Source organism: Phragmites australis, chromosome 16 (genome assembly GCF_958298935.1).
Source record: "Phragmites australis chromosome 16, lpPhrAust1.1, whole genome shotgun sequence".
NCBI lineage: Eukaryota > Viridiplantae > Streptophyta > Magnoliopsida > Poales > Poaceae > Phragmites > Phragmites australis.
Window position 1 is genome coordinate 11,230,010 of NC_084936.1, and position 15,057 is coordinate 11,245,066.

The window sequence follows — 15,057 nt, forward strand, 5'->3', positions numbered from 1 at the left end:
GACCTTCGACTAGCACGCCGACCGACAAGCCGCTAACCTCGTCTATCATTGGTCATGGCACTGGCCGATTTTTGTTCGGGTGCGTGACTCAGGGTAGGGGAGAGTGGCAGAGTGGATAATTATCTTAGAAGTTTGATGGTCATTTTGGTCTTTCGAACTTTATAATATGCTACAAGCTAGTGGCTGCTGGATTGTTATAATCCAGCAGTTCAGATTGTTACAATCCAGCAATCCAGATGTTTATTTATTTCAGCTTCGAATTGTAAAAATCTAAAAGCTGAAATCTACGATTCAAAACTAAAAGAATAGGGCCTAAGCATTTTTTACCACCCAAATTCGTATGTATGGCCCATTAGTTGTTCTTTTATCATACTTTTTTCTTTTATCTTTCTTTATTGTTCCATGAAATCTAGATTTAATTTTTTTTTTTGAAACGCACGCAACAATTTGAAATATTTGATGCAACAATTTTTTTGGGAAACGTAATGATTGGAAAGGCCATCAACATTTCTTAGCTTATGCAACACTTTAAAAAATAGTAAAATACATCAATGGTACTTGAACTTGTCCCGTGATGTCACTTGGGTCCATAAACTATTAAAATGCATATCTGAGTCCTAAATTTGTTGAGTGTGACACTTGAGATCTAAATCGCCCTAATCAGCATAAGCACACGATTGGATCCAAGATGGTGTGTACACGCAGATTAGAGAGATTTGGACATTGAGTTACACACTTAATAAGTTTAAAGACTCGTATCTATATTTTAAGAGTTTAGCGACCTATATAATTTCAGAGACAAGTTTAAAGACCCGCTCTGCATTTTTGCTCTTAAAAAAACGTATAAGATTTTTTGTGGAGGCTAATCCAACCATTTATATTCGTACTACTGATTTGCTCTGACATCATTCTTTATTTGTCCAAATACTGTTTTTAATTGTTCATTTTTTTTGCAGATGTAAAACTATGAATCTTATTTAGTTTGATGAATTACGAATCTCCTTGTAATTCAAATTTACACCCGTCTGTACGCGCTCGCTGGATTGAACTCTCCGGACCTATCCGGCGCTTAGTTCCGAACGGGCGGTCGGTGTTCCGTACGGCGGCGAATGAAGCCTCATTTCTGGGGATCCGGAATCCAAAAAACACAGCCCAAACAGCCCACGACCGGCCCAATCTCATCACAAACGCACGCGCACGCCGCCGTCGCCTCGCTGTAACCCTAGCCACCCCCGAAGCTTCTCGTCCTTCGCTTGGCGCTCCTTTCGGCGGCTGCGGGCGGCGCGGCTAGTCGGCGGCAACTCGACCCACAACCACCCCTTCCTACTTGTGGCGGCCCCCGCCTCCCTCCCTCGCACCGCACCTCCACTCCGCCTCCGCACCCAGGACGACCGATCCCCCCTTCCCCACTCCACCAGGGCGGATCTGATCGCAATCGGATCCCCACCCGCAGCCCCCTTTCCCCCACCGCCGCCTACGCGTGGGGAGGGCGAGCCCGACGACGACGGAGGCGAGGGCCGACGACGGAGGCGAGGACGAGGAGGGAGAGCCCATGCCGGCCGCCGGAGCCCGCCGCACGACGCGCGTCTTCATGCCCAAGGCACCCAAGCCGCTGACCCAGGACCAGGCCGACCCCGCCACCAGGGTCCTGCGCTCCGGCAAGCGTCTCGCCGCCGACCGGATCCGCTGGGACGCCAAGGACGCCCCCGCCTTCCACGTAGACGACGACCACGACAACGGCCAGCAGCACGACAAGGATTGTCCCAAGCCGGAACTGCCGCCTCTCTCGAAGTCTTTCGGGATCGTGTACAGCAGGAAGCGCCGCCGGAGGCTCCCCACCGAGGTCTCTGTCGAAGGGGAGGGCAGGAGGTTTGGGATAGTGTACACCAGGAGGAGGGGAGAGCGATCGAAGGTCGCCCCTCTCTGGCGGGAGCCGGAGCCGGACGCCCCCAACGACCTCGCCCCCGCGATTCAGTACTCCTCCTGGGAGTTTGCGTCAAGAACTTGCTTCTTGGATGCGCATTTCTCGGCACTGGTGGATGATGCTGCCACTCATGCCGGCCCTGTCACGCTCGCCGTCCTCGTTGATACGTCTTGCTCTCGGAGCTCTCACCGGCTCCTGGGCCTTCTTCTACCTGTGCTGCGGTGGATGCGTCGCAGCCGCCAGCGGGGCAAGGTCCGGAACCTAGCCTCTTTTGTCTCATCTGTTGGCGTTGCCGCTGCATTTGCGTCACACGGGTTGCACTTTGTCAAGCTCCAGCGCAGGAGAGCCGTAAGCTTTCTACAGCCTTCATCTGCCATCTTTTAGTTCCTTGAACAATTGGTGTAACACTTGTGCTTCTTGTAGTCTGCGTTGTTACATAGGACTTTGGTGCATTGTGGGTGGTGTGTGCTTTATGGTGCCAAGAAATCTGAACCGCTGTTGTCAGTCAATTTCTCAGCGCTTCCTTCATATTTCCAGACCTTGCATACCTTGGTAGCTCTTGATTCCATGTATCTGTCAGCTGTGATTCGGCAAAGCAGGCTGCTGGTTGCAGTATCTGAAGAAATCTATCCTCACACTACTTTGGATGTGGATTCTGGGTCTCAGAGCACTGGGATTGCCGAACCCACTGCTCACCTAGGCAGCAATGAACCTCACAGAGTGGTTCAGGACTTCGTGACCCTTGAACAAGTTGCTGGAGTAGTGGTGCATGGTCTGAGGTTAAAGAAGCATCAAAGGAAGAGGAGCTCGATGAGGCATCCCCGAAATCGGCAGCGGCCTATGACAAGATTACCTGACAATGCAATTGGGATGAAGCAGAAAACAGCTGCCACCCAAGCAGAAGCGAAACTGCCATCAACACAAGGACCTCCTGTGGAGCCTGTCCAACCTAAAGCAGCATTAGAAATCTCTCTTGATTTCCTTGAAAACATGGATGAAAGTGATGTTTCGACTCCCTTGGGATCAACTAGGAAAAAGAGATCTTTGAAGAGTCCTGTCGAGCGAATGAATGAAAGGCTGGCCTTGGCTGAGGTCAGACACAACATAGATTCTGTTCACTGCAAAGCGAACCTTTTAATTCTTCAAGCTGATAGGTGCTGGAGGGAAGATGGTGCCGAAGTTATGCTAGAACTATCAGATACCAAGGAGTGGTGTATAGTTGTGAAGATACAAGGAGTTACTAGATACACCCTTAAACCTTCAGATCCGAGGTTGAATGGCATTAACCGTTATACTCATGCCTGCATGTGGGCAGTTGACGATGCATGGAAGCTTGAGTTCACAGATAAGTGGGACTGGCTTTTATTCAAAGAGTTGCATGTTGTGGGTCGGGAGCGCAATTCCCAGGGGAAGACAATCCCAATTCCTGGCGCACATGAGGTTTCTGTTTACATGGAAGGGAATGTAACAGATCCTTTCGCACGCCCTGTGCCAGACTATATCAGGATGGTGGATGATGAAGTCGGGCGAGCTCTCTCGAGGGATTCCATTTATGACATGGACTCGGAGGATGAACGGTGGCTCATTCAGTTGAATCATGCAGATTCTGATCAAAATAGCATTCAACAGAAGCATATTTCTTACGATGATTTTGAAAAGATAATAAGCACGTTTGAAAAGGATGCCTACAACAATTCTGAAGGAACAAATGATGTGGGTGAGCTTCTTTCCAGATGTCCTGCTTTAGGAAAGGATGATAATGTGCTTGCTGTGTATGAGTATTGGACAAATAAGAGGTCTAAGAGAGCTGCACCATTGCTAAGGATATTTCAGGTAATTTTTTAGTTCAGCCATACCTATTACAAGGCTTATTCTCTTATTGCGTCCTTCTGTTTCTCGATTTTCTAGCCTTCATTGTATTATCTAATTAATACACTTGCTACCTATTACCAAGTTTAATTCTTTTATCACAGCTATTTCGTATTGTCTATAGCCTTCATTGTATCATCTAATTAATATGGTGGTTTGTCCTTAGGGTGCGCCGCTAAGGCGAGGACAACTATCACAAAAGTCTGCTATGAAGAGAAAGAGATCTTTCAAGAGACAAAGAAGCCAAGCTGGCCGTGGAAAGGCTGAAGCCTTCTTGCAAGGTACTTTCCTAGTTCCTACTACATAACAAGCCCTACTATTGGATGTCGTGAACTAGATTTAAATCTGTTGGTACATATGTTTTTCTATTCTGAGTCGTTTTTCTTATATGGAAATCCAACCATGAGATAACTTTTAATTTCTACCTTCTGTTGTTCTGGCTAGTGAGTTTCCCATTGTTATTCCGTGTGACAGGTATTTATCACATGACTATGCTTCTAGTAAGGTGGAATAATCTTGTTTCACTTTTTTGTGCATTCTGGTTGACAGACGATGCTGAAGAGGAGATGGCTTTGCAGAGAGTTGCGCAAGTTGAACGTGTGGCAAAACAGGCTGTAGAAACAGCTGTTCGTCTGCGCAGTAGAGCTCAGTCTCTCATGGCAAATGCAGAGCTTGCAACATACAAATCTGTCATGGCTCTCAGGATTGCTGAGGCTGCTAGGATATCTGACTCTGCTCGGGATATTGTTTCTACTATCCTCGACTAAGAAGAATGTGGGCTGTTCACTTATTCGTGTGGATGGCATGGGCAATACTCCTTTTTTTCCTTTGGCTGCATAATCGCTGCATCATATTGGCTTTTCGATAAGCTGTGGGGCTTTTTTTTCCTCCTCTCCTGTCAACTTTGTCAAGCCAATTTTGAGGCGGATGCTTGAACTCAAAAACTGTAATTTCTTGTATAAATGAAAGTAGGTAGCTAGATTCTGTATCTTATATGTACCGATGTTTTGTAAGAGATGACGAAAGAAAAGTAGAAATGAAAATACTGCAAGAGAGGAAGGGAAATGTAGCATCTGTTTGGGTCCCTTTTTGGCTTCAGTGATGTCTTGCCTTCAATGTGGTTCTTTTCTCCATTATTTGCTGTTGTGACCGAGGACCTGTTATCTCTCTGTAAATGTCTCTCTTTTGAATCAGAATCACCTATATAAACTGCTATCTGGATTCGATTTCTTAAAGTAAAGGATAATGGTGCAATTGATTACTTAGCCTTTTTGGGCTGACATGATGTTTGTGTATTTTATTTACAATAACAATATTAAAAATGAGTTCAATACAATATATAAAATATCTTCTTGCTTCTTGAGACAACACCACGGCACTGCCACCTGTCACCGCTTCTTGGTTCCCAACTCGCAGATGTCTGCCAGCACAAGCCACATACCTCCTTCCTTCTCCCGTTTCTTCTTCTACCCGAACGGATCCTATAGACGGCTGCACTTCTGTGCGAAGAGCAGAGCAGCCCACCTCCCTCAACGCGACGCCAAACCAGCAAAGGCCGTTGCCTCTCTCCCTCTCGCGCCGCTCTCGCTCAACCGCGCAGGAGCCTGCGCCGGGCGAGAGCGCCATCGCCATCGCCCGCGCCCGAACCCAGCTGCGCCGGTGCGCGCCACTCGACCGCGTGCCACGCATCGGGGGACGACATCCTCGCCGGCCAAGAACTGCGGCGCCGCCGATCTCCTCCCCTGGTGGATTTCCTTGACCACGCCCAGTTCCTATAAGCTCATCTCTCCGCGTTCTAAGCCATGCTCCTCTTCGTTTGCTCTCTGGACAAGCAGAGCCGCGAGTCCGGCGTGGGCTTCGCGTCGGCGGCCGGCGGGCAGCGCCGAAAGGATAAGGCAGTGGTAGGTGAGTAATAAATTCCATTCAATGTTTAGTGGGAGATTGGTTCTAGGTGGAGCGATTCACCCGTGAAATTCCTCTGCAGCCGTTTCTCGGACCAAGGCAAAAAAGAAGAAACGCTCCAACCGTCCTGAGGAGAATCCGCCCATGCCCTTGGTGACCGCGGCTCCAGGGCGACAACGAAACGAGCAGGAGCAATCGTATAGAGAGGACATGCCGGACGACGGCTCCTCTTCACGCCGCGTCTACGCGTGCGGGACGCACGAGTATCGTTCTGTGTTCGCAACGCGCTGCTGTATTATCCATGCGGAAAGCATTTGTCCATGGACAAGCAACAGGCGCACGAAGCAATGGCGATGACCCCGGGTGCAGGGAGGCAGGCAAGGAGCTCGTGCCTTGAGAAAGATCATGAGGCTTCAAATGTACAAACCGTTGTTCTCGTTGCAGTCGTGCAGGCGCGGAAGCCGCCGCCGCCCTTGAGGTTGTACCGCTTGTGGCTCCCGTCGCAGCCATCAGAGAGCACGTAGCGCTCGCCGCCGCAGCGGGCGCGGTTCAGAGAGGTTGAGGGTGGCGTGGGGGCAACGATGCTAGGAAGCTCGCCGGACTCGTGGAGGCGGCGGACCTCCTCGGCGGCTGCCGACGAAGACCTGCGGGAGCGTCACGCGGCGAAAGTGGGGCAGGAGCGCGACGAGCTCCGGGAGGAAGCCGGGTCCGTGGAGAGGTCTCGCTCGTCGACGGCCGCGCAGAGCCCCCGCAGGATGGCCCGCACGGTGCGGCAGTCCTCGTAGGTGCCGCGGACGACGCGGAGGGAGGTGAAGTAGAGAACCACCCGCCCGCCCCCCCGCGGGGAGATCCCCGGTGGCGGGGGATAGGGCTGAGGGCTGCTGGAGCATGCGGAGGATCCGGAGGGCGGAGGCGGCGACGCGGATGCGGTGGAAGACGCGCGGCGACGGGGAGGAGGACGGCGCGGCAGCAGGGGCGAAGGTGTCCGGCACGAGCAGGGTCTGGAGGTCCTTGGTTGCCTCCTTATTAGTCAAGGATGCAGCGGGACGATCCTATAGAACAGATCCGGTTCAAGTAACGTCCTTGAGGGACGGGGAGAGGACCGAGAGGCGGGGGATGCGGCGGCGGCGGCGGGGACGAGGGCGGTGGAGGTGGAGGCGGACGTCGGGATGAGGACAAGTTGCTTGTCTTCACCCCAAGAGTCGGGAGGTGGAAGAGGGATTTCCCTCCATTGGATCCTACACACGGCGGGGATGAGGTTGAATTCACGGTGACTTCATTTTAGGTGAAGTCAGATGAACTTGATCTAATAAAGGTTGAGAAACGTTTCAGATTCTATCATCCAAACGAGGCCTGAGTATTTGGAATTTGTGCCCATCTTTAAGGAAGCAGCAAAGTCATTCAATTGAAATGTAATTCTTCTGTTCACCCGTCCGATGTTTGATTTACTTGTTTCCTTGTCTTGTTTCATGTGCTATATTTAGATTTTTAGTCCAACTCATTAGTTATTTTCCTTGTACATTTTTTATATATATTCCTTGCTGTGTTTGTGTGTTTTATTAACCATTGGTGAGGTATGCCGACTCATCTGGAGTTCATATTTGCCTTTGTGGAGGGAAACAATTCGGAAATTGGTGAACACGTTGCCTACTTCTTTGGAATCATTGGACAAGAGAGCACAGTAATGCCTCGTGTTTTTCGTCATCTTTGTTTGCCCATTGGCTTCTGGCATAGACTCACAATCCATCATTGTCTTTGATTTCCTGTGTTTCTGATTATCTTTTTATAAATGAAAATTGCATTGCTACGCAGATTCTTGCCTACGTTGGGTAGGAGGAAATTTGCTGAAATATGTAGAGGTATTATAAGGCTGTTTGGTTTTTGTCTCAACAGACCAAGCAAAAATTTAATTAGAGTTATATCAGGGCATTATTAAATTTTGGCTGTTAAAAATTTGGCGTAAGATTTGGCTGTCTGAAATTTGTTTAGAAATGCCATAAAAATTTTAGTTTTTTTAGACATAATCAAATTTTGATCTTAAATCAAAGAGAGGCTAAATTTTCAGAACACGACCAAAATTAGTCTGGCTTCCTTTGGCCCATAACCAAACAGTCCCTCTTTTTCAATTCATTAATACATGGTTTTTATCTCATATACAGATCTAGGCGCTTCTTTTCTCCAAATTAGCGTTTCTTTGTAGAAGATAATTTTTGGAACCAGTATAATGACCACATTTTCGGTAGCGTCATAGTTGACGGGGAGTTCGGCGAGTTCTGCTTGTGCTAGGGAGTCAGCGATGTTTGTTTTAGAAAATTTTGGTCCCACGTCTCCTTAACATCTTTGTTGTTTGAGAAAATAAATTATTTGTCACTAAATAGCGACTAGTTCTATAATTTGCTGAATCGTCGAATATATCTGATTTGCTTCTATACCATCAAATAGTGAGTTTTCTTCTTTTTATGTCATCATCTCTATTAGGCTGGTTACGGATCTCCATTAGACGCTGTAAAAAGACTATTTTGCCTCTATTTTAGTATATGAGAAATTTTACTCGTACCGTTGTGATTTCTATTGCTAGTATACGATAAACAAAAGCTACCAGAAATAGTCTTTTAACACTCAATTTAAAGTTGAAAAAACAAATTGAATATATACCACATATTAGCAACAGTGGCACGAGAAAAACTACTCACATATTAAAATAGGAGATAGACTTTTTAAGAATCTAACGGAGTTCCATAACATGCCTAACAGAGACGATGGCACAAAAGGAAAGAAAAAAACAAAACTTAGTGTTCTATAGCATTGAAGGAAATCGGACCTATTCAATAGCGAACAGTAGATTCAATGGTTATTTAGTGGCAAATAGTTTATTTGCACTTGTTTTGGTTCAAACAAGGGAATGTGCTGAATATTTCTTGCAGGACAATCTGACACCTTTCTACGTTATATCACTTGGACAAAATAAATTAGAAGCAATTTCTGAACCACTATTTGAATATGTATCTAAAGATGCTTGTCTCAACAATATTATCGTGTGTTGCAACAGGAGTAAAAAATCTGCACATGATAATATTATTGATAACAGGGGCATGATTTGGGGAGAGTAATTTGGTGGAGGAGATGGTCCAACATGGGTAGGCAGCTAAGGCACCAACTCTTTAAAAAAAAAGTAAAGCACCAACTGCACCTGATCAGATTCATACTTTGAACCATAAGTGGTGTTACATAATGACATATTGTGGCTGTGAACATCTGAAGAAAAGGTGTTCTTTTGTAATAATGAGGATCCCTACAGCCGATCCTAGAATAAAACCAGACATGACTAAAATCTATCATTCCCAGCAAAACAACAAGCTTTATAAGGGGACTGATCTTTACAACAAAGAAAAAAAAAAGCTTTGGAGTTATTAGTATCAACATAATAATTTTGAAGAACTTCTAATAGCACCACTGGGTTTCCAAAGTAAGAAACTTATCAGAACAGACAAATAGACATGCATATGATCTTGCTTGCTTTTGCTGTATTCAAACTCAATATGTAAGCCATCTTCAATTCCTACTTCCATCTGAAAAGGAATATTGAGTAGCATGAATTGCATAATGAAATACACAATCATTTTTTTTGTCAGATCATTCTTACTTTAATGGTTTAACCACATCAATTAGCAAAAGTCATGCAATTAAAGATATCACTGAATAGAGTGATAGGGAAACACATTATTTAATTTCTCTCTTCAGAATATTTTAAAAAAGGTGTCAAGTAACTATAATCAATTCCATCATACAAGAGCTGTTTAATCTGTATATTTTGGTGCAATCAGCTTATTAAATTAAAACTGTCAACACAACATTCTTTTCACAAGAATATTATTGCTCATTTGAATTATAGTTGAATGCCCGTGTGTTGCAATGAGAGTCAAAAATTTGCACACGATAATATTGTTGACGACCGGGACATGATTTGGGGAGTAATTTGATGTAGGAGATGGTCCAACACGGACAGGCAGCTAAAGCTTAAGCACCAACTCTTCTTAAAAAAAGCTAATGCACCAATTGTACCTGACCAGATTCAGGTTTTGAACCATAGGTGGTGTTACATAGTGATAGATTATGGCTGTGAACATCTGAAGAAAAGGTGTTCTTTTGTAATAATGAGGACACATACAGCAGGTCCTAGAACAAAACTAGACAGGACTAAAATCTATCATTCCCAGCAAAATAGCAAGCTCTATATGGGGATTGATCTTTACAACCAAGAAAAAAAAGCTAATTGAGTAGTTGGGAGTTATCAGTGTCCACATAATAATTTAGAAGAACTCCCAAGAGCACTACCAGATTTCCAAAGTGAGAAACTTATCAGAACAGACAAACAGACATGATCTTACTTGCTTTTGCTGTATTCAACCTCAATATGTAAGCAATCTTCAATTCCTACTTCTATCTAAAAAGGAATATTGAGTACCATGAATTGCATAATGAAATACACAACCATCTTTTTTTTTTGTCAGATCATTCTTACTTTAATGGTTTAACCACATCAAATAGCAAAAGTCATGCAATTAAAGATATCGCTGAGTAGCTCGATAGGGAAACACATTATTTAATTTCTCTCTTTAGGATATTTTAAAAAAGGTGTCAAGTAACTATAATCAATTCCATCGTACCAGTGTTTAATCTATATATTTTGGTGCAATTAGCTTATTAAATTAAAACCATCAACACAACATTCTTTTCACAAGAATATTATTGCTCATTTGAATTATAGTTGAATGCTCGTTTGTTGCAACGGGAGTTAAAAATTTGCACACGATAATATTGTTGACGACCGAGACATGATTTGGGGAGTAATTTGGTGTAGGAGATGGTCCAACATGGGCAGGCAGCTAAAGCACCAACTCTTCTAAAAAAAAGCTAAAGCACCAACTGTACCCGACCAGATTCAGGCTTTGAACCATAGGTGGTGTTACATAGTGACAGATTATAACTATGAATATCTGAAGAGAAGTGTTGTTTTGTAATAATGAGGATCCATACAACCAGTCCTAAAAATAACTAGACAGGACTAAAATATATCGTTCCCAGCAAAACAACAAGCTCTATAAGGGGACTGATCTTGACAACAAAGAAAAAAAAAGCTAATTGAGTAGTTTGGAGTTACCAAGTGTCCACATAATAATTTTGAAGAAGTCCCAAGAGCACCACTAGGTTCCCAAAGTGAGAAACTTATTAGAACAGACAAATAGACAGGCATATGATTTTAATTGCTTTTGTTGTATTCAAACTCAATATGTAAGCAATCTTCAGTTCCTACTTCCATCTGAAAAGGAATATTGAGTAGCATGAATTGCATAATGAAATACACAATCATCTTTTTTTTTGTCGGATCATTCTTACTTTAATGGTTTAACCACATCAAATAGCAAAAGTCATGCAATTAAAGATATCGCTGAATAGAGCGATAGGGAAACACATTATTTAATTTCTCTCTTTAGGATATTTTAAAAAAAGTATCAAGTAACTATAATCAATTCCATCATACCAGAGCTGTTTAATCTGTATATTTTGGTGCAGTCATCTTATTAAATTAATACCATCAACACAACATTCTTTTTGCAAGAATATTATTGCTCACTTGAATTATAGTTGAATGCCCGTGCGTTGCAACGGAAGTCAAAAATTTTCATACGATAATATTGTTGATGACCAGGACGTGATTTGGGGAGAGTAATTTGGTGGAGGAGACGGTCCAACATGGGCAGGAAGCTAAAGCACCAACTCTTCTAAAAAAAGCTAAAACACCAACTACACTTGACCAGATTCAGGTTTTGAACCATAAGTGGTGTTACATAATGACATATTATGGCCGTGATATCTGAAGAAAAGGTGTTGTTTTGTAATAATGAGGATCCATACAACCGGTCCTAGAACAAAACCAGACATGACTAAAATCTATCGTTCCCAGCAAAACAACAAGCTCTATAAGGGGACTGATCTTTAGAACAAAGAAAAGAAAAACTAATTGAGCAGTTTGGAGTTATCAGTGTCCACAAAATAATTTAGAAGAACTCCAAAGAGCACCACCAAGTTTCCAAAGTGAGAAACTTATCAGAACAGACAAACAGACAGACATATGATCTTACTTGCTTTTGTTGTATTCAAACTCAATATGTAAGCAATCTTCAGTTCCTACTTCCATCTGAAAAGGAACATTGAGGAGCATGAATTGCATAATGAAATACACAATCATCTTTTTTTGGCCAGATCATTCTTACTTTAATGGATTAACCACATCAAATAGCAAAAGTCTTCCAATTAAAGATATCGCTGAATAGAGCGGCAGGGAAACACATTATTTAATTTCTCTCTTCACGATAATTTAAAAAAAGTGTCAAGTAACTATAATCAATTCCATCATACTAGAGCTGTTTAATCTATATAATTTGGTGCAGTCAGCTTATTAAATTAAAACCATCAACACAACATTCTTTTTACAAGAATATTATTGCTCATTTGAATTATAACAACTCAGAATGGACAGCCGTATTTGGAATATTAGAATCTCAGAATGGCAGGGAGGGTCCGGACCGATAATAGCATATCAGATAACTTCATTTCTAAGGAGATCAGATGCATTATTCAGTTTCCAAAAAACCATAAGGTCAGCACTCAGCAGTGAACCAGTGTTCTGACTCAGAGTTCAAGAGCTGTGTTTTCCACACAAAAAAGGACCTGTGTGGTTAATGACAAGCAGCTAATTTATCTCTTTTCTTGTTTTCAAACTTTCAAAACTGATATCTTCGAGATTTGATACCTGGATCATATCCAAGTAAAAATGTAGTCAGTCTTTAAAAGATGGGGATAAAATGGTGTCCATGAACCAACCCATTTTATGGAAACCAGACTGTCCAAGTTTTCAGGTTTTCAGCAAAAAAAAATTGATCAAGCTTCACAGATTTCTAGTATCTGGTGTGACCGCAAGATAAGCTAACATGGAACTGCGGGAGAGAAATTTAGTCAACATTGTGAAGGCCTCAAACACACAAATGTTAATTTGAGAGACTATACAGTTTATTACAACACTGTCAAGTTCTATGCTAGGTTCTTACAAGCATCAAATGAAAAACTTTTGTTAATAAGAACTCACCTTAATGCTGTTGTTGATTGTAGGGACAGAAGTGTAGTTTCTTACCTGCCAAAAGACAGGAAGATAAGTCATTAAATATTCTGAAAAAACTCTACAATTTGCTAGAAAACATTAAAATTAAGAAATGTTTTGTCTTGAATGTGCTTGTTCATATCAATGAAGGCAAAAATAGAATGGAGCATTTATGTTGCAGAGTCATAAACATACCCAAAATCTGGTGAAATTGTTCCAAATAACAGAAGTAAACTCTATGGTTGTACGACTTTCAAGTAGGTAATATAAATTAAATGTATTTGTGGTTATCAAGTTACACAGAAATCCCGGTATTCCACAATATTCCCAACATAGTTTCTGCCAATTAACACCTTCAAAATGTATCTGTGAGCAAATCAAGCGTACTTTGGTCTTTAGAGGTGTTTCAGTGCTTCACTAAATCCTTCTCTCCAGCACTTGAACAATTCTGGGGCACAAAATGATAGCAAGCTATACTCACCAGATGTTGTTGCACCGTGGCCCAGCTTGCTCCGCTTTCTCGTCTCCTAGCTTGGCACCGACTCCTCTGTAATCCTCCTCGCCCCCCCCCCCCCCCCTTTCCTGACCAGTACTGCATGTAGGAGAAAAAAACTGAGGAGGAGGAGCAAAGAGAGCTCGCACTTTGATACATCAATCAGTCATCTGAAACACGTGAAATATGCATTCTACCTACCCAGATCACAACATTTTGACGAATCTGAATCATGGCATATTTGACCACTGTGAAGGAGTAATAGCACAGACGCCAACTTTGCATCCCCAAATCCCAATCTAAGTATGCATTGCTCAAAACTCACAACTTAAATCATCCCACACGACATCCCAACAAATTCAACAAACTGAAGATCTCACCTTTGCCGTCATCTACCTAACCAGATCCGATCCCCACCACCACCAAACCGGACCCAATTATGGCAAGATCCAGCTTGTGCGGACCAAGCCAGACCAAAAATGGGGATAGATCTCGGATCACAGGGAAACGAACAGAGTGAGGGCACTCACGAAGTAGTCGTCGTTGATGGTGTAGATGTACTTCTTCTTGGAGACCACGTAGCCGAAGCATCGGCACGTCGAGTCCTTGAAGGAGATGCAGGAGGCCTTGGGCCTGAGGATGTGGTTGATGTTGTTGCAGTTGTAGAGCTCATAGTTGAAGCCCTCGGGCACACGGATGGTCTTGCTGGGTCATCGTCCTGGACGATGATGAGGTGGTTGATGTCATTGTGAGGGAACATAAGTGTGGTGTGGTGGCATGGCGGTTTGGGTGTGGCGGCGTCATGGCTAGGCCGATCTAAGAGGGGAACGAGGCCAGTGGTGGCAGAGGGAGGGGGAATGGGGGTGGTGGCGGCGTGGTTGGGCCGATCTGAGAGGGGCACAGGACTGCCTGGCCCTGTGGGAGGGGGCGTGGGGACAGGCAAAGGTGGCGTGGCTGGGGTTAGGGCAATGATGGAGGTGCGGCGCGCTGGCCCGGTTGCGGGGGACTGGTTGAGGGAGATGCGGGAGGTCATTTGTTTGGGGAGAGGTAGGAGTGTGTGGACCCACCCAGTAGCGGATGAAGGGGCTTGCGGATGAATGCGGGAGGGGCGGATGGAGGGCGGGGTGGACGAAAATTTTGGGAACGGAAGAAAAACGTGATGTGGGAGGGAGGAATACTAAGATCATCCCTAATCATATTTATTTTATTTTGTTCTCTTCTTGATTTTCTTTCTTGTTCTTATTTTCTTTATTTTCAAGTATCTCCAATAGCTTTCCTTCGAAGGGATTCGTGAAGGGAAAGGAGAGAGAATCCTGTCCTGGAGGGAATGACCTTGGGAATCCTTTTGTGACAGGAACCGTGAACGAAAATCGTTGGTACGTTGAAGAGAACGAGAATCGTTTCGCGAAGGGATTCTCGTCTGTGAAGGAAATTTCTTAGGATGCCCTAATGGCTTTATACGCAGGAGAAAAGATATATCTTTTTTTACTGGTTATACTTTACTGGGGTGCATTGTGGCTCCATACAAAATGGAGATGTTAAAATTGTCGCTGCATAGAATCTAGATAGAATAGTTTTAGATGAATCAAATGGTGTCCTTCTAGTGGTATGTTCTTGCTAGATGCTTAAGAGAATGCCAATTGTTGGAGCAAGAGTTCGTCTTGCTCCAGCAAGTACGACGAGAGTTTCTTCTAAAGAGGAGACTCAAGT

At 43.9% G+C, this 15,057-nt stretch overlaps 1 protein-coding gene, 1 long non-coding RNA gene and 1 pseudogene across 2 annotated transcripts; 1 reads left to right on the top strand and 2 right to left on the bottom strand.

Moving 5' to 3' along the window:
* Nucleotides 1-1,170: 1,170 nt before the first annotated feature.
* Nucleotides 1,171-4,891, top strand: LOC133894979 (uncharacterized). The gene is made up of 4 exons (XM_062335201.1): nucleotides 1,171-2,272; nucleotides 2,348-3,757; nucleotides 3,960-4,074; nucleotides 4,343-4,891. Exons 1-4 carry the CDS (start codon nucleotides 1,553-1,555, stop codon nucleotides 4,558-4,560), a joined length of 2,463 nt encoding a protein of 820 aa, XP_062191185.1. The 5' UTR covers nucleotides 1,171-1,552; the 3' UTR covers nucleotides 4,561-4,891.
* A 138-nt stretch (nucleotides 4,892-5,029) lies between these two features.
* LOC133895053 (uncharacterized) lies at nucleotides 5,030-7,400 on the bottom strand (annotated as a pseudogene).
* A 1,405-nt stretch (nucleotides 7,401-8,805) lies between these two features.
* On the bottom strand, nucleotides 8,806-14,390 carry LOC133896334 (uncharacterized). Its single transcript, XR_009905745.1, has 5 exons — nucleotides 13,878-14,390; nucleotides 13,336-13,446; nucleotides 12,843-12,887; nucleotides 11,839-11,894; nucleotides 8,806-9,264 (listed from the first exon to the last, which is right to left on the bottom strand). It is a non-coding gene; the product is annotated as an uncharacterized LOC133896334 (long non-coding RNA).
* Between the last annotated feature and the right edge of the window lie 667 nt (nucleotides 14,391-15,057).

What these genes read in the sequence shown, in the direction of transcription:
- LOC133894979 (XM_062335201.1), top strand. Translation starts at nt 1,553, where the DNA reads ATGCCGGCCGCCGGAGCCCGCCGCACGACGCGCGTCTTCATGCCCAAG. An exon ending in AGCTCCAGCGCAGGAGAGCC is followed by an intron (nt 2,273 to 2,347) that starts GTAAGCTTTCTA and finishes TGCTTCTTGTAG; the next exon opens with TCTGCGTTGTTACATAGGAC. An exon ending in CATTGCTAAGGATATTTCAG is followed by an intron (nt 3,758 to 3,959) that starts GTAATTTTTTAG and finishes GTTTGTCCTTAG; the next exon opens with GGTGCGCCGCTAAGGCGAGG.